The following is a 19320-nucleotide window of genomic DNA, read 5'->3' as shown; positions in this document are numbered from 1 at the left end:
AAAACTTTTAGATTCCCTTTTCTATTAGCTGCCAGTCTTCTGTTATGCTATCCCTTTTGCTTCCCTTATTTCCTATTTCATTTTCTCTCTGAACTTTCGATATTTAGCTTGATTTTCAGTTATATTTTCCACATGACGTTTGCAAGAGTTCAATGTGGAGGAAGTATTGCTGACTGATATAGTGGGAGATGTTTACTCCAGTCATTGGGACATAATACATCATGGGTTTGTTGATGCAAGAACAAAACGGTAACTTAGAGGGGTGGCAGGGTGTCTGGAACAATAGCAGGAGTTTAAATAGGAGCTATACTTATCTTCAACTACTGTAATGTCTGTGACTACATTGTAAGCTAGGTTACTAATTGGATGCTGTTCTCCATTGGAACTCCTTTGTAATAGTGCCCTAACATTCCTCCTGGCTTCAAAAGTACATGTTGTGAATTTTATGCAGTCAAGTGAGATTTGAAGCCAACTATTTTTTTGCAAAAGTATTTTTCTCCTTGAGTTAGTTGGTGAACATTCAACTCTGGGTCAGGAAGCTGTGGGTTCAAGTCAGTACCAAGACATAAACATACGGTGCAGTGAAAAAATGTGAAGAAATGATGCATTGACAAAATAACTTTCCCCTCTGGCTGAAATATTAAATTGTGACCTTATGCCACCTCCTATGGTTGTTGAAGATCCCATGATAATACTTGAATATGAACAGAGAGTCCTGAAAATCTGTCCAACATTCCTGTCAAACACGACTGGAAGATAATTCAATACTCATTCCATCGAATTGCTGTTTGTGAAGTGCTGCTAGTCAATGGCTGAAATGGTTCCATACTTTTAAACTGACTCATTGTATGATGCTTTAAGATGTTTCAATATGCTGATGTATTAGGCAAGTGAAAATATACAAGTGATGAGCTAATTACAGATTATATGATGGCATTTTCACTACTGTTTAATTTCCTCTAGTCATTTCTATTAAAAATAAATTATGCTGTGCAGTTTTGTGTGAATGATTGTCTGACTGGAGTTAGTACTGAGAGGAGTTTGAGGCAGCAGATTGTGTCAGAGGGGTTTAGGGTGGAATTGTAATGAGGCTGAAGGTATTAGGTGCAAACATTCTCAGCTGAGATGAAAGAAGAATGTTTTTAAAAGCTTCTAGGGAAAAGCCGTTATATTAAACATAAACAGTAGTAGTCTTTTGATGGATTTCTGCTTCATCATATTCTTCAAATCAGTCTCTCTCCAGAAAGAAAAACACGTGTCTTTTGATTGAATACACTAGTGTTGCTATTGTATTTCTTATGTTTAGTCACATAATAATTGTTAGCAGGGACTCTACAATCCTATCTGCAGCACTTACTTTGACAGTTTGTGAAATTTTTATGTCTGCCCCCTAGCAGACTCTCAGCGACTCTTGGTTCCTCTTTGCCACTCTTGCGCAGTGCAATTCTAAAACTTTCAGGCCAATGCTACTACTGGTTGAGGGATTTGTAAGGTCACCAAGTGTCCTCAAAAGTCTTGTGGTCATGTGCTATATGTCTAGTGCTATGGAGCGTACACCAGAACTCTAGAATGGCTGATTCAAGACAAAGCAAGGGATGGTATGGTGGCTCAGTGATTAGCACTGCTGCCTCACAGCACCAGAGACCTGGATTTGATCCCATCCTTGGGCAACTGTCTGTGTGGAGTTTGCACGTTCTCCCCATGTCTGCATGGGTTTCTGCTGGGTGCTCCGGTTTCTTCCCACAGTCTAAGGATGCGCAGGTTAGGTGGATTGGCCGTGCTAAATTGTGCATAGTGTTCAGGGATGTGCAGGCTAGGTGGGTTAGCCATGGGAAATGCAGGGTTACAGGGAATAGGGTAGGGGTGTGGGCCTGGTGGGATGCTGTTTGGAGGGTCATTGAGGACTTGATGGGCAGAGTGGCCTGCCTCCAAACTATAGGGATTCAATTATTCTATGAATTGAAGGTTCCAGTACTTGGCATCTGCAAATAAACTATGACTGAGTTGTAGGCTCTAGGTTATGATAGAAATAATCTTCTCAATGATTGAACTCCACAATGTGATTGCTGTTAATGTAATTATTTTAGTACAGTCTTTAACTACCCAAGAATCATTGTTTAATTAAATATCAATGCCATGATAACACTTCTCTCATGAGTTGCCTTTTGTTTTATTCTGTTTTAGGGATTTTTCGACTGCTTTTTTTAACAGTGTACCCATCACGGGGTCACTTCCAGGCTCAGTGCTGTCTTCACACATCAACCAGCCACAGCCTTCCTCAGATTCTAATGCTGCCAAGTCTGTCTCCAGCAAGCTAACTCAGGACCCTGTACCAGCCGCTGCAAAATCAGCTGAGGAGACCCCCAACAAAGACGGGTAAGGCGCACAATACTGACTACAACTGGATTGTATCAGTGGTATACAAGCTTTGTTTATGCACTGAGTAGAGCTAGTGAACTGGAGCTTTAGAGATGGAGGACGTCATGTTAGTCCGAACTGATTACAGCTCAAGAAAAAACAAATGAAGTTCCGTGTGTAGCAAGTTTGTACATAGAATGTACTGTAACAAGTATCAAGAACCAAAACAGGACTCTTCCTCTTCCCCCCCTCCCCCACTCGGAAGGGCAGAATGTGATCTACAACAGGTGCCATTAGGCTGTGGTGGTTATATTAGAACAACATTGCCATCTAATGGCAAACAACCAGCAAACAATAACTGATCAGAGATGAGATAATTAAGCAAAGCAAAATACTGTGAATACTGAAATAGAAATAGCAAATTCTGGCAATGTTCAGGCAGGTTTGGCAGCATCTGTGGAGAAAGAAACAGTTATCGTTTTGGATCGAGACCTTTCAGCAGAAACATTCCACTTAAAGGGAAGTGAAGGTTTATCTGGTGCCTTTATTTGGGACCTTGGTTTGAAATCAGTCCATATTGATGGAATGGAAAACTTGCCCATTGACTTTAAAAGTTCACGTCATAAATGAATCACAGCGCAAGACCAGCCTTGAATTTGTTGCCAATATTATGATGTTGACCTTTATTGGACCTCCAGTGGGAACTGAACACATCACATTGGAGCAGTAAGGGAGGCACCTTTTCTGGTATAGGAACAGTTTAAAAAGATCTTTACTCTTTTTAGCATTTAAGAGCTGGGAATGTTTAGTACTGTCATTGGTAATTGTTTAATAATAATACTAAAAACAAAAGAAACAATAAACGGAAATAAAAGCAGCTGTGATTTTCAAGCCCTGAAATAGAGGGGTTTACCAAGTTTGCTTCACTTCTGATGAAGAGACACCAGGCACAAAGCATTAGATGGTTTTCCTCCCACAGATGCTGCCAGACCTGCTGAGTTTCTCCAGTGTTTTCTGTTTTTGTTTCACTATGTTGCTGCTTAAAATCTGCAGCTCAAAAACTGCACTGTTCCAAACAAAATACCAAACAAATTATGGTATCTTCTTCCTGAAGCTTTAACCTCATTCTGGTCCAGATCTTTTTTGGTAAAACTTTACTTCAGTACTTTTTCTCAATGTTAACTAACAAAATATTCTTCTTGATATGTGCTGGACTTTTAACAACTGCAGTGCACAGTTAAGTTTTTTGCCTGGTCTTGAATTCGTTGCAGATTTTGGCTCTGGGTAGTTTCCATTTATGCATTACTGGAATAATAAAAGATTGAGCCAAAATGGGGTATTGAGAATGAATAAATTAAGAAGTTGTCCATGTCTGTTAGCTGCACTAAATATTCTGACACTTAGTAGAATGCTTTTCAATTGATCCGACTGATTTTTGTGGTCATTGCAGACCATGAGATTCAATGCAGTATCTCTGTGCTGTCTGTGAAATTATTTTTTGTTCCCCTCCCCCACTTGAAAGGACAGAGCGTGATCCAAACAGGTGCCAATAGGCTGTGATGGCTATAATAGAGCAGCATTGCCATCTAATGGCAAACAATCAACACTACAGCAATAAAGTGCAACTGATCAGAGGAGAGATGATTAAGCAAAGCAAAATACTCTGAATGCTGAAATAGCAATAGCAAATACTGGAAATGTTCAGGCAGGTTGGCAGCATCTATGGAGAGAGAAACAGTTAACGTTTCAGGTCGAGACCTTGCAGCAGAAACGTTCCACTCAAAGGGAGGTAAAAGTATATCTGTTGCCATTGTTTGGGACCTGAGTTTGAAAACAGTCCAGATTGAAGGAATGGAAAACTTGTCTAATAATTTTAAGGGTTCTAGTCACAATGTGAGTTGAACACAGTACAAGACCAACCTCTATTTTGGTGCAAACAGTATTGGTTTCTATTGATCTCCAGGTGGGAACTAGACATGCCACGTTGGTTCAGTAGGGAGGCACCTCTCTGTTAGAGGATCAGTACAGAAAGGTCGCTACTCTGTAGCATTTATGACTGGTGTGTTCGTTGTTTGCAGTGGGACTTGGTGATTGCCAGTAATAACACGAGTACAAACATTAACCAACAGAAGTTAAGACAGCTGTAATTTGAAGTCTTGAAATAGAGCAGCTTACCGAGTTTAGTTCCTTTGTTGCTACTATAAAGGCAGGGCTCATAGAAGCACATAAAGTAGGAACAATGTTGGCTATTTGGCCTTTTTGCAGCCTGCTCTGCCATTCATTATGATCATCATCCAACTCAATAGCCTTTTCCTACTTCTCCTCCATATCCTTTGATCCCTTCCCTGACCCAGATCTTTGGTGAAACATTATTTTAGAGGTTTAGTAATAACAGAAAGTGTTGGAGAAACTCACAGTATTTACATGGCTAATGCATTTCAGTGTCTAGTTAAGGGTAACTCCTTAATATCTACCCTGACGAACTCCAGTAGAGATGTCCTGAGCTGAGATAATTGGCATCCAGCAATCAATATCATCTTCCTTTCTGTCAGCTATGACTCCAACCAGCAAAGAATTTTCTCCCTGATTCCCATTGACTTGGGTTTTGTGGCGCAGTGGCTCAGTGGTTAGCACTGCTGCCTCACAGTGCAGGGGACCCAGGTTTGATTCCTCCCTCAGGCAACTGTCTGTGTGGAGTTTGCATATTCTCCCTGTGTCTGCGTGGGTTTGCTCCGGTTTCCTCCCACAGTCTAAAGGTGTGCAGGTTAGGTGGATTGGCCATGCTAAATGGTCCATAGTGTCTAGGGTTGTGTAAGTTAGGTGGATTAGACATGGGAATGGCTGAGTTACAGGGAAAAGGTAGGGGAATGGGTCTGGGTGAGGTGCTCTTCGGAGGGGCGGTGTGGACTTGTTGGACCAAATGGCCTGTTTCCACACTGTAGGGATTCTTTGTCTATGTCTGTGACTTCTTGATGTCACTTGGTCAAATGCGGCCTTGATATCAAAGTCAATTATTCTCACCTTGCCTCGGAATTCAGCTCTTTCGTCCTTGTTAGAACCGAAGCTGTAATGATGTTAGGAGCCTTGGCAGGGGGCCCAAGCTGACTGTCAGTGAGTAGCTAACTGGACCTTAGAAAGTAATTCTGATTTTTTTTCTCTTTGTGGATACTACCAGATCTGCTGAGTTTCTCCAGCACGGTGTTTTTATTTCAGACTTCCAGTAACTGTAATACTTTGCTACCACTTTAGTATTTTATTTTCTTAGTTGAGGAATAAGATGCATTGTTTTTAACCAGTGGCAGCACCGTTGAGTTCCTGTGTTTCATGTCATTAATTTTCTTAATATATTTGGCATCTTCGAAAGATAAGAGAGTGCAATTGGTAGGAAGGGAAACAGTGAATGAACGAGGTAAGCAGTCAGCCATTATTGTAGGCCACACTTCTTAAAATTCATAGATGTGATGCCAGTATTAATTGCGCATCCCAAATTTCCCAGAGGGCAATTCAGAGCCAACCACATTGCTGTTGGTTGGGAGTCACATGTAGGCCACGTAAAGATGGTAGATTTCCTTCCTTAACGGAGGGTAGTGGACCAGATTTTTTTATGACAAATGACTACGAGATCACCATTCCACCTGCTTTTTTAATCCCAGATTTTTATTGAGTTCAAATTTCACCAGCTATCATGGTGGGATTTGAACTTTTCTTTAAGAAAAGATTATTAATTCACAGGATGTGGGCATCATTGGCTGGACCAGCATTTATTGCCCATCCCTGACTGTCCTTGAGAACGTGGTGGTGAGCCCAGTGTTCAGGATTATACGTTCAATAACATTATCACTACCCACCACATCCCTGATGTCTAACATTACTGTTTTATCGTGCTGAATAGAATGCGTATTGATCCAAGGAGCTTTTTGATGACTGAGTCTCGCTCTACTTTGTGACGTTCTTTTGTATATTAAACTATAACTATGTCCGTTCTGTGCTTATACTGTTTATCAGTATTTTCATATTATAATCGGCTGCACAAGTTACATTGTGCTGCACTTGCTTGACATGCAAGATTCAACCCAATAATTCCTGAATGCTTTTGTAACTGAAAACAAAGCCCTCAACTTGGTACCAAATACACATTTTGAACACTTTTAATTGACTTAATCTGAGTTACACTAGGTGGCAGTCTAATCCATTGTTACTTTTCCAAATATGTTTAAGCTCAGCTTTACATTTTTCGAAACTTACGCAGGTTATTTTGTTGCTTTCATATTATTTCCATGTAGTTATTTAAATTGCATAGTTGGATCATGCTTTTGTTTAATACATGTCAGCCATGGCTTAACTGGCAATACAAAAAGCAAGATATTTTGTGATGTCTGAAGGAAAACGTCCGATTGTAATAGTTAATTGTAATTGACATTAAATTAGAGCACAAATTCCCTCTGAAAATGGGTCATCATAATCTTGGCTATAAACCCTTTTAATATCTCCACATCGAGGACGTTGAGATCCAAAGGCGATAGCTAAAATCATAGAATCCCTTCCACACCGACCCTCCAAAAAGCATTCCACCCAGGCCCAACCCTCTACCCCTATCCCTGTAGCCCTGCATTTCCCATGGCAAAGTGACGTAGTCTGCACATCCCTGGTCACTATTGGGCAAGTTAGCTTGGCCAATCCACCTAACCTGCACATCTTTGGACAGTGGGAGCACCCAGAGGAAGCCCATGCAGACATGGGGAGACCGTGCAAAGTGCACACCGACAGTTGCCCAGCGGTGGAATTGAACCTGGGTCCCTGGCACTGTAAGGCAGCAGCGATAACCACTGAGCCACTGTGTTGTCCAAATTATTTGAAAATATTTTTTAAAAAAAATTACATACATCTCCAAAGAACCCTTCACAAACTTTGCCTGTTCCAATATGTTTTACCTCCAATTATGTACTTTTGACATGGAATTGCTGTTTTTATTATGTCAGAAATATTGCAACAGACTGGACGCTGAAATATCCCACTTGCAGCATTGAAATAGGTTATCATTGCTAAAAGCAAGTGATCATTAAGGGATTTTAAAGAACTGCTATGCTTTTGTATTTGTTGGCATAATGGTGTGGACTTCCACCTGAGAGGGAAGAAGGTGTAGCATCTCGCATGACCCTTCTCACATTGCAACACTTCCTGTGTACTGCTCTGGAGTGATAGCTTGGATTATGTGCCCAAGTCTGTCAAGCTTCTGATTTGTTTTAGAGTGCTACCATGGATGCTAAGCATGTTCTCTGCCTCATTGTGTATTGGAAGGCCATAGGATCTTGCAATGTTGCAGCTGGAGAATGGAAGCAATAGTATCTGTTTTCTAGTGTCTGAGGAGCCACTAGAACACCATGTTTCATCATTGTAGGTCAGTCATAGTGGGATATGAGATAAGTGATAAATTTAAAATACTATTTCAAATTAAGTAGTAACAAAAGTTTCAAGTGCAGGAGAATACATTTAAGCTGAATGTCAGAAGTTCTTTGTACAAGTAGGATTTAATATAACTTTAACTTGCTGCGTCTATATACATAGTGCCTTTACTATAGTAACCTATCCTAAGGTGACATTAAAGAAGTTGCTGGTCATGGAGACAAGCCCAAATTTGTACAGAAGTTTGTCTGTAGTGTCTTTATAGATTGGTGAGTGAGGATGAGCCAATTTTTTAATTTCAAAGTATACTTTATTAACCAAAAATATCTTCATAAATACTCATAGTCACAAATGCAGTTCAGTTTTGTTCAGTAGCATATCAAGGAAACAAACAAACATTAGAGTTTGACTCAAACCAAGCAAACCAAAGACCTCTCTTACATGTAGAATGCTGTGTTTACATGCAATTGAGGCACTAGGAGTGTCCGATAACTGAATAGACCCCCAATTTAGCAGGAAGACCTCAGACAGTGGTCTTTCCCCACTGCGTCTTGTTGGCAGCTGCCCTGAGCTTTAGTGCATCCCTCAGCACATAGTCCTGGACCTCGGAATTTGCAGATGTGCCAAATACCCTTGCTAATCTCTACCAGTGTTTTATGAGTTGCCCTTGGTATTCCTGGGCCAGGAGCAAGACGGTCAAGTCCTGATTAATTTGTAGTGACACCAACTGGGATTTATAATCAAACAACTTACGAACACTAGCTATCTGCATTTGGATTTGATGGGTACTCATTTGGGTGAAGAAATATGTAGTTGTCTCAACATAATTTAAACCCCTTTAGGATAAGGGATCTGGAATGAAAGTTAAAACAACAGTAAACCTTAAATAGTGATCAAATGTGAAATAGAATAAAGTGGTCATGCGAAACTTGCATTATTTTTAAAAAAAAAATTGCCACATTGTAAATGCGCTTTAGTAACTCCTTTCACTTCAAGCACTTGATGCTAGTGGTATTTATTATACTCCAATATAATCCATGTTTACTGTTATATTGTAGGATGGAATGGCGTCTGTACATGGCAAATAATCCTGTAAATGGTTAATGGGATCTGGACATTATTGGGTTGTAATAGAGGTGGGAGCGGCATCTGTACAGTACAGTCTTGTCTTTGTTTCTCAGGCCTTCAATTACGAGTACGTCCACTGCCATACCTACAAGCACGCAACTACTGACCTCACCTTCACGGATTGAACCAATGAAAGCTCTGGACTCAAGGTTCACTGAAAGATCCAAAGCAACTCCGGGAACAGCTCCCATCTCTTCTGCTGCCAGACAGAGTGACTTGGAAAGGTATGGCCAAGGCAAAATGAATGTGTACTGCATGGGCCCAGTTCAGTTAGCGAAGGGAGGAATGAGGATGTATTCATTTCTGAAAAATTGGTACAATAGGGCTGTGTTGTTGTGACTTATCACAACTTCATTACATGGACAAATATATCTGTACGCAATGGCCCATAGCTTCCATTATCTGGATCAGGGTGCAAAATAATTTTGTTTCTCTTTGGGGGTATGCTTCTTGAGATTTTATCGATGCTACTTTTCGGTTTTGGGACTATGTTTTTATTCCTGCTAACTGTTTTATTAGGTACCGCAGATATGTAGCACTATTGCCTTCGTGATTTGTATTAGTATATGAAGTATTTGGATTCATAGAAGCAGAACTAGAAGAATGGATTAATATCCTCAGTAATTATTAATCATCCATTTAACTTAAAGCCACAACACACAAGGAAAGTGTTGATTTTTCTAGGCACTATGGTATTTAAATTAGCATAAGACAACAGGCATAAATCAGCAGCAAGCTTTTTGTTTCAAAATAATCTATACACAATTCAACACAAAAAACAACGCCTTCCGATAATGTTATATCTTCACAAAGCTAGAATGCTTTAACCAGGTACTGCACTGTCATCATCTCTGACTTAAATTTAACAGTGTTCATTACAACAGCATCCACTGTAGATTTTCCCCATGCAGTAGCTCCTGATATAAGCAGCCAAAAGCTAGAGATTCCACATTCATTTGCAGATAATTAATTACTTCAATGATAATACGTTTTTCAGCTCCTAGTTAGTTGAGTGTACCTTTTGTTGACAGTTTGAAACTGATGTTTTCTTCACCGTCTCCCTTTTCCCCAGTCAATCATTTCTCCTCAACCCTTGCTACCACCATCTTTTCTCTCTCCAGTCCTGGACCTGTTGCAGAAAAGCAACCTTTGGCCACCATCACCCACCATCACCATTGTAGTTTTGGCAAAAGAGGCTAACTCATGGTCTCCAGCCTCTGACAGGTGTCTCTTGTCAGCATTTGGCTTCCTAACTGCCCACTACTCCTCTAATCAAAGCTTCACTGCTGTATTTGTTGCTGTTAGACTCTCTGGTGTAGTGACCTATCATCAGCAAGCACGAGAGAGAAACAGTCTGTGATTGGATGAGGGGCTTCTCATTATTCACTTCCATGCATTCAATGGGGATACCCTTTCTCTGGTCACCCGATAAATGGATGCTCCTGGGCGCGTTGTGGGTTTTTGAGCATGGATTTGTCCACCACACTCTTGTATTTTGAACCCTGATCCAGATTATTAGATATTGGATTTGGGTTAAAGATATATGTCACGAACCTCTGGAAGTCCAAAATGTGCGCAGGATGTGGAAATTGCCGAGGAGGTTTATTCTACCATTGGGGTGGTTTCTGATGCCTGGGACACTCTGTGAAAGTTTGTGACACTGAGCTCTGTGGCTTCATTCCAAATTACATTTTCCTTCATTGCATCTATCCAGCACCAGATTAATATAACGCGGACAATTTCAGCTTGAGTTGTAGCAGATTTGAAGAGGATTGACAGATGATGGAGTTCTCTGTGAAACTGATGTTGCTTCACAGTGAACCCTGCTGTGGAGTGGATATGAGTACTGCTTTTACAATTTGTGAAATAATAATAAGATAAAGCTAGTGTGATTTCCTGTTTGTAGGAGTAAAGAACAGGTACTCTGTAAAGACTTGAAGCTTAGAGAGGTTCAGGAGAGCAGCAGTGACAGTGAAGAGAAGATTCCAGCTTCCAAAATCTCATCACTGTCAAAACGTAAGAACGACACTGAGGGAGAGGTTGTGGAAAAGAAAAAGAAAGGTCGACCAAGGAAAGAAACAAAGCACACGCCAGTAACCACAGCAACTCAGGTATGGGTCTGATCATCTCTTGCAAAAAAGCTCAGTAATTCTTCACTCTGTGGGAAAATGCTCCCTCCTCTCTGGCTGTCTGTCTAATCCTTAACCCAAGTTTAGTCCAGGATCTTTGTTGAGCTAACTGATCTTAGCCAAGGTGCCAGTGGAGATGCTAAATTTGTCCTCATTATTTCTTGATGAGGAAATGGAAAAATCTGCGTTGTTATAGATATTTTGTATTCAACTTGTTCAGAGATGTTACTGCACACCACTGCAGCAGGTGAGATATAGAACATAGAACAGTACAGCACCGGAACAGGCCCTTTGGACTTGCATTTCCATGCCAACTATGATGCCATTCTAAACTAATCCCATCTCCCTGTACATGGTCTGTATCCCTCTATTCCCTGCCTGTTCGTGTGTCTATCTAAAGGCCTCTTAAACATTGCTATTGTATCTGTTTTGACCGCCTCCCCTGGTAGTGTGTTCGCTTGAACCTGGGCTTCCTGGCTTAGAGTTAGGGATACTATTATTGTATCACAAGAGCCCTCCCTTCCCTGGTTATAATCTCTCCTGAATGGCATCTGTGTTGGTCAGAGGGAGGGGTTAGAGATTGATCTTGTGCAGCCCCAAGACCAAATATCTTACCTACAGTAACTATCTCTGTTTATATTTGCAGAATGGCTACTTCAGCACAGGCCTGTTGGTATTAAGGAACAATGTCCCAATGCAATCTTTGGACCTTCCCACCAGCAGGACATAGGCTATATCATCTGTCTTTTATGCTAAGCAAGTTGTCTTAACACTCATAACAGCTTCCTCCTATGTTGTATTTTGCCTAGGCAGAATTTGTGACACTCTGGGCTACCTAGATGTCCAGGTCTCCCCTTTCAACTTCCTTGATTGGATCCAAAGGAACCAAATACACTAGGGAGCTGAGTTTATACATCAGTTTGCATTTGGGCACCACTACAGATTCTTTTTTTGCCAGGATTTGCTCCCTAAGTCTTTAACTCTCCTGAGGTATCGCTAAGATGGTGATACTATTTGTCATGGTTAGGATTTGTTTTCCTGATTTGTGTGGTAGGATGTTCAGAGGGATTGAATGTACATTTTTCACTCTGAGTTTGACTCAAGTGCGCAGTGCCTCCAGGCAAATGCTTCCTGTGCTCCAAATGTAAGTGTGTTAATTGTGTCAGTCCAATTCTTGAGCAGAGCTTGCTTGAAGAAACTCAGCAGGTCTGGCAGCATCAGTTGAAGAAAAACAGAATTAATGTTTTGAGTCCTGTGATCCTTTCTCAGAACATCACTACAGATGCTACCACATCTGCTGAGTTTCTCCAGCAATTTCTGTTTGTGTTTGTTCTGGATCTCCTCTAACCACAGTTCTTTGTTTTAATTCAGTCCAGTTCTCATTGGGTCTACATCGATACCACAGTCTGACATATTTTGGCACACAGAAACCAATTGTGTGCTGTGGGTGTACCTTTTTGCAGCTTATATTGATATGTTTGGACAATTTACAGAGAGGTTTACTCTGCACTGGACAGACCTGACCTGAGAATACCTAGGAAACGCAAACTGATCCATTCTACAAGTCATAGCATCCTTACAGTGTGGAAGCAAGCCATTCGGCCCGTTGAGTCCAAACTGATCCTCCAAAGAGCATCCCACCTAGGCCCAACCCCCTAACCTAATCCTGCATTTCCGATGGCTAATCCACCTAGCCTTCACATCCCTGGACACTATGGGCAACTTAGCATGGTCAATACGTCTGACCTTCAAATCTTTGGATAATGGGAGGAAACCGGACCACCCAGAGGAAACTCACACAGACATGGGGAGAATGTGCAAACTCCACACAGAGAGTCGCCTGAGGGTGGAATTGAACCTGGACACCTGGCACTATGAAGCAGTAGTGCTCACCACAGTGCCATTCTCAATTAAGTCTATTAAGGCAAAAATTAATTTATGTTCCACTATTTACCAGGAAGTGGAGAATGTTAACTTAGATGATTCGAACAATGCTTTCATTTCAGGCTATACCGTCAATAGAAAAGGAGGTGTCGCGTGTCTCAGCTCCCCTCGTTGTATTTAAACTCCCAACGCCGGCACCAAAGAAAGCCTTTAATATACAGGTAAGAAATAGTATTGGCAGCAGCATTTCATCATCAACTTTCAGAATGTCCCTGAGCCAGGTCCGCACAGTATTTCAGAGCAAGGTCTCCGAATGAAATTGCAACATCAAGGCTGAACTACAGATAGTGCTATGCGTGCCATCATCATGGAGCTAACACTGTGTTGTCCAAACACACCTTACTTGGGAAAAACCTCTGTCAGCAGTTAGACTCAACTCTCTCTTCCCTAATCAGTCAAGACTGAATTCGAGCATGTATCCTGGAGGTGAAAGGATGATGTCTCTTTCATTACTCAGTAGATTGTGTATTTATTGATAAGGAAGTTATAAAGACTTCAGACAATTTGCAATAGGAGAACAGTATCACATCATACTTGTATTCCTCCGTGTGAAATGGGTTCTGTAATTATATAAGTTAAATTGGGATGAGATGTTCAGTTGAAATCATAATTAAAAATTTAAGTAAATGATCTGAGAGAAATTGTGTGGAGTAAGCAGTCTAACTCCTTTTCCCTGCTTGATTTCAGGTAAGCACTGACCCAGCTATGTACATAGAGGTGGAAAATGAAGTTCCATCGGTAACAGGGTGGAAATTAAGCCGGTTAAAGTGCATGAGAGAAGGGAAACAGTGGGATACACTACTAACCAGTCGAATCCTCACTGCTGCAGGAAGCTGGTGAGTATAAGGTTCACAAAAACCTGACCGTAATTGTGAGAGTTGATTTATAGAACTGGTGGGTGTTGAATTCTGGAAGTCACTGACTCTAATACTGATTTTGTTATTCATCTAGTCCATTCACTATTAAACTTCTTGATGATGGCTGGGGGAGTAGTTGTTGATTTAGTGGTTCTGCTTAAAATAGTTAAGTATTTAGATTTGTTACTGATGCATGTCTGATCTTTATGAATGCTGTTAAGAGTTGCAGTGTAATAGGCTCCCTGTGCACATCTATATGATGTAACCAAGCATGCGAGTTGCTGTGTCATCTTGTCAGTCTGGGTTACTTCCATGAAGCTGCCATTATAATGTAACGTTGGTGTAATAGTATGGGGTTTACAGTTTTAAGACTGTGGGTGACTAGCACGAACATTAATGGGGATAATAACAAATTTCAGATTTCATTTTGTGAGGGTATTTTGAAAAAAAAAAATGCTGACTCCATGTGACTAATACTGGAACTTCTTAATGCATTTAAGAACAATGTGTTGAGAGGGCAGAAGTGGTGAATTCTTTCTTGATCATAAATGTTGGGAGCCAGAAAGTGATCTAGCCCAACTCTAGCATGATGTGTTGCAGACTGATAACTTCCTAACTTGTGACAGTGGTTTTCTACCAGGCAACTTCCCAGTCTCTCTGTGTTTAGGTAATTGTTCCCAGAGAGGTGTGCAGGTTTTCTTTCCTCATTCCTTGACAGGTTCTGTGACTAGGGGTCTGGGAAAGAGAATTAACTTTAAACCCTGTCACCAAAAGCCAGATATTCGAACAGTTATTTTGTTGTCAGACACATGGTTTCCTTTCTCACTTAACCCCTGCTATATTAAGCATGGGTTTCAATTTGAGACACTTCATTTGAATAGAGCTGAGTGTCACATCAGGAGCTAAAGAGTGGACAAGTTAAACCTTCACAGCTTATCAACTGCAACTCAAGTCGAGAAATTATTTATTGTACTACTTCAAGGCACTTGCACGAGGTGGAAAGAGTTCATTCAAGGAAGAAAAATGCAGCTGTTTCGATTTAGAACAAAAATCATTTAAAATTAGAGTCTCTACTTTGACTCCTTTGCCAGACAATTTCACACTGGGGCTGAATGGACATGTTCTCTGTTTTATGATTCTGTGATAAATGGTCAAAATGTTATCTAAATGCATACTGGCCATGAAGCTCACAAGGTTGAATTTTAAAGAGAAAACCTGATTTACTGTGTGGAGTTTCTTAGGGGTCCAGAATAATTTAAGAGAACATTATTGAACAGGTGGAATGTTCCAGAAAATCTTATGGTAAATATTTTTGGTCAGCCTGCAGCGATCCATTACAATGTGTTGAAATCTACGGGTTAAGTGCATGTTTCAAATTGACCATTTCTATGATAGTTCATAAATACGATTGTTGTATTATCTTCAAGATTGGGTCTTCCTACTGACTGCTTTCTGTTCTTTCATCTGTGACGCTTTGCATTATGACCAAAGAAATATAACAGTTATTTTCTAGAACTCAGGCCTGAATGATAGATATAAACAGGCATAGTACACTCACCTGTGCAAATCAAATGAAGCAAAAACACTGGACTTGCCCTACAAATACAGTGGCTACAACAGCAGGTTAAAGAAGTAACTCACCACCTGACTCTCATCCTGTCTACCATCTACAAGATGTGTCAGGAGTTTGACAAGTACAGCTCCAACACCACTCAAACTTGACTCCATCTGGGACAAAGCAACCGGCTTGATTGGCACCACATCCACAAACATCCACTCCATCCACCACCAACACTCAGTAGCAGCAGTGTTTACTATCTACAAGATGCACTGCAGAAATTCATCAGAGATTCTTAGGCAGCATCTTCTGAACCCATGACCACTTTCATCTGGAAGCTCAAGGGCAGCAGATACATTGACACACCGCGTCCTGAAAGTTCCCCTCCAAGTCACTTACCATCCTGACTTCAAAATATATCGCTGTTCCTTCACTGTCGCTGGGTCAAAATCCTGGAATTCTCTACTAAGTGGCATTGTGGTTGTACCCACAGCACATGGACTGCAGTGGTCCAAGAAACTGCTCATCATCACCTTCTCAAGGGCAAATAAGAACAGGCAATAAATGCTGGCTCAGCCGAGCAGCTCCCACATCCTGCAAGTGAATTCAATTAAATTTACAAGAGGGAAAATAGAATGCTACTGTGAATGTCACTTCTGGAGCATATCTGTACAATAAGTTTTGAGCCATAGATAATACTTTAATTAAAACGCAATACTGCGAATGCTAGAAAGGTGAAACAAATGCAGGGAATACTAGAGAAAATCAACTGCCCTGGCAGCATGTGTGGAGAGAGAAGCAAGTTTTTCATTCTGAAGAAGTTAACTCTGTTTCTCTCTCCGCAGATGCAGTCAGACTTGGTGAGTTTCTTGAATATTTCCCTGTGTTCGATAACGCACGTGTAATGATATCAAGGACCATTAATTTTGTTGATTTTTGTGGCTTTCTATTGAAAGTCCTGGCATTAATCGAATATGATGTGACTACAATTAATCTACATTTTACAGACTGTTGGAGCTAGTGAAAACGCCAATCCTAAGTGCGTTTTTTTGGTAACAAACAAATTGGCATACTGATGCCAACATTGTTCGGTGCAGGTGGCTCCTCTATTCAGAGACCTAACCTCCCCTTGATTTGAAGTCACTTAATCAGATACGGTTTGCCTTTATCAAATCTATGCTGGCTGACCCTTTGAATGGCTGCTTCTCAAAGGGAGAATTGATGTTGCCTTGGACAATTTCCCCAATGCTGATATTAGACTGACCTGCAATTGCCTGGTTTGTCCCTCTCCAATCTCTATTGAGCAGTGTGTAAAATTTGCAATCCCTTCGCTGTTCGCGCACCCCCCACCCCCCCAACCCCCCCCAAGCCGTATCCTCTGACACCACTCCTTTAACCAAGGAGGGTTGAAAGATTGTGATCAGTTTTGGCCCTGCGTCTGTTATCTTACATGAGTTTCCTTCAGTGACATAAGAGGCAGCCTAATTAGATAATGCTTTGTTAAGCTATAATGATGCCTATATTTTTAGCACTCCCTTTCTATCCATTTTGATTCTTTTCAATATCTGTTGCCTCCTACTGTGAAATTAACTTCATTGTCTTCTCCAAAGAAGACAGATATAAAGTAATTAATTAATCCCTCAGTCTTGCCCTCTGTTTGTACAGGATGATTCCCATTTTCATTGCTAATCAGCTCCATTTTACCTTCTATTTTTTGTTTGGCGTATTAGTTATAATCTGTACTCTGAAAAATTGAATTTTTTTTTCCTGTGCTTATCAAAGTGAGGTGCAGCTGGTCCACTTTTGCAACCCTGTGTCAGTAAAGAAAGCTGAATTCTGAAACTGATCCAGGCATAGGGGGTATGTTTATGGGACAAAAGAGGAAATGATTTACTCTGCACCTGACCTTTCCTATTCAAATTCAGGGGCATTTCCTATTCTCCACAGTGCCTGTAGATCAGTTTCAGAACTGAGGACAGTGTCCTTTATTGCAGCAGCCCACACACCAGCTATTGCTTTCTCTCCCAGATTTGAAATTATTGTTGAATTCTGGGAAACTTTGGAGGTGGGTAGAGATGTTTAAATTTTTTTTTGTCCCAAAGTTGACTTGAAGCTGTAGCCCTGAGATAGAGTGCTTTGATTCAACCACCCAGCTCCCTCCAGGCAATATTACAAACAGATTGTGATGCTGACATGGATTATTGTGGTGTTGGAAATTCTGAAGGATGGAGAAATTCCTATCTTAAACAAAATCCACCCTTTTGCTGTCAGGCTGTGGTTTCTCCCCATCAGTAGGATTTCTTCACAACCCCCTGTTGATGAGGTGTCGTTTCTCTATTTCCCCCTACTCCTGCTCCAACCCTGATGCTGTTTAGTCTAATTAATGCAGAGTTTCAGAAGAACTCCGTCTGATCCATTTTACTCCTTTTGTAGTGACCTTGTAAGTGTGGCTTGTGAGGAGCGGACAGTCTCTGTGTTTTCAGCAAGTGGGCGACGGCTGCTCCCTGCCATCCTTCTACAGTCGCCCATCTCTACACTGCATTGTGCGAGCCACTTTGTGATGGCTCTGTTGGCTACTGCTACACTTTCTGTCTGGTAAGTGCTTAAAAATAGCACCCAAAATGCCCATCCAAATTGATCACAGAGTAGGAGTGTGAGGATGAATGTTGTACAGAAACAATCAACTGACCTTTGTGTGTGTGTGTGTGTGTGTGTGTGTGTGTGTGTGTGTGTGTGTTTCTGTTTCTCTCGCTCTCTCTCTCCCTCCCTCTCTCCCTCTCTCCCTACTGTCCCCCACCCTTCTCTCCCTCTTCTTGGTGTAGGCAAACATTGATGATGATGCAATGAAGATGATGTAATTGCGATAAATTCTCAGGAAAGGTTTAAAAAGCACCTCAATTTCTAATGACAAAAGTTAAATGAAAAATATTGTTGAAATATCTGGATTTTCCATTAAAATTAAATGGGCAAGAATCCTAAATGTGATGAAACTAAAAATGATTCTGCCACCACAGGTCTCTAATATGCAAAATATGATAAATGTATGGAGTAATCTACTGGGCAGGAGATTGTAAAAAGAAACTTAGTTACTCCAGTTGAGGCCAGCAATAGCCTTGTTCTGGCTAAGATTAGCAATTTAATGTGCTTTAGAAGCTGGGATCTTCTGGACAATCCAGCCTCATGCTGCATTTGGTGGTAGTTTTCCATTTGGGACATAACTGTGTCTCATGATGAAGAAAACTGACATTCAGCATGAAACTAACTAACTTAATCATTTGAGATTAAAGCCTGCATGCATTGAATTTGTTGTTCTAAACAATCTAGATACATGGAAGTTTAGCTGCTGAGAGGTGAGCTTCTGATTGCATTTAAGCTAATATGGCTTTCTAAGCTCACTGCACCGATGAAGGAACATCTCATATCTGGTGTTGCCCTGAAGCTCAGTGACTAGAGTTATTGATGCCCACTGGGGCTGCACCTTGCTGATGTTACACATGCCACAATTTTCAACACGAAAGATAGAAACACTGAAAATAGGTTAGGGCATTTGGCCCATTGAGCCCGTTGTACCGTTCCAACATGATCATGGCTGATCCTCTATCCTAACGCCATATACCTGCTCTCTCCGTATATCCCTTGACACCTTTAGCCTACAGAAATCTATCAATTCCTTTCATAAATATATTCAGTGACTTAGCATCCATCACTTTCTGTGATAGAGAATTCCACAAGTTCACCATCTTCTGAGTGAAGAAATTGCTCCTCATCTTAATCTGAAATGACCTGTGATAGAGTTAAGGTGTATCCTGAGACTGTGAGCCTTTATTTTGGGCCACGTGACCACAGGAATCATCATCCTTCATTCAGTCCATCTAGCCCTGTCAAAAGTTTACATATTTCTGTGACATACCCTCTCATTCTTCAAAATCCAGGTGAATACAGG

At 40.9% G+C, this 19320-nt stretch overlaps 1 protein-coding gene across 3 annotated transcripts in view; it reads left to right on the top strand.

Moving 5' to 3' along the window:
* The window catches only part of LOC109920667 (protein HIRA), an 83966-nt gene that overhangs the window by 50862 nt on the left and 13784 nt on the right, over nucleotides 1-19320 (top strand). For all 3 annotated transcript variants that reach the window (XR_007264686.1, XM_048611601.1, XM_048611602.1), the window contains 6 exons: nucleotides 2185-2376; nucleotides 8943-9113; nucleotides 10796-11000; nucleotides 13025-13123; nucleotides 13650-13798; nucleotides 17811-17972. Coding sequence is in view for 2 of the 3 variants with exons in the window: in XM_048611601.1 (XP_048467558.1) it covers nucleotides 2185-2376; nucleotides 8943-9113; nucleotides 10796-11000; nucleotides 13025-13123; nucleotides 13650-13798; nucleotides 17811-17972 (978 nt within the window). In the remaining variant the exon portion in view is untranslated. The remainder of the gene's footprint in view (nucleotides 1-2184; nucleotides 2377-8942; nucleotides 9114-10795; nucleotides 11001-13024; nucleotides 13124-13649; nucleotides 13799-17810; nucleotides 17973-19320) is intronic.

Source organism: Rhincodon typus, chromosome 24 (assembly GCF_021869965.1).
Source record: "Rhincodon typus isolate 14 chromosome 24, sRhiTyp1.1, whole genome shotgun sequence".
NCBI classification, from domain to species: Eukaryota; Metazoa; Chordata; class Chondrichthyes; order Orectolobiformes; family Rhincodontidae; genus Rhincodon; species Rhincodon typus.
This window is presented reverse-complemented; position numbering and strand designations above follow the sequence as displayed.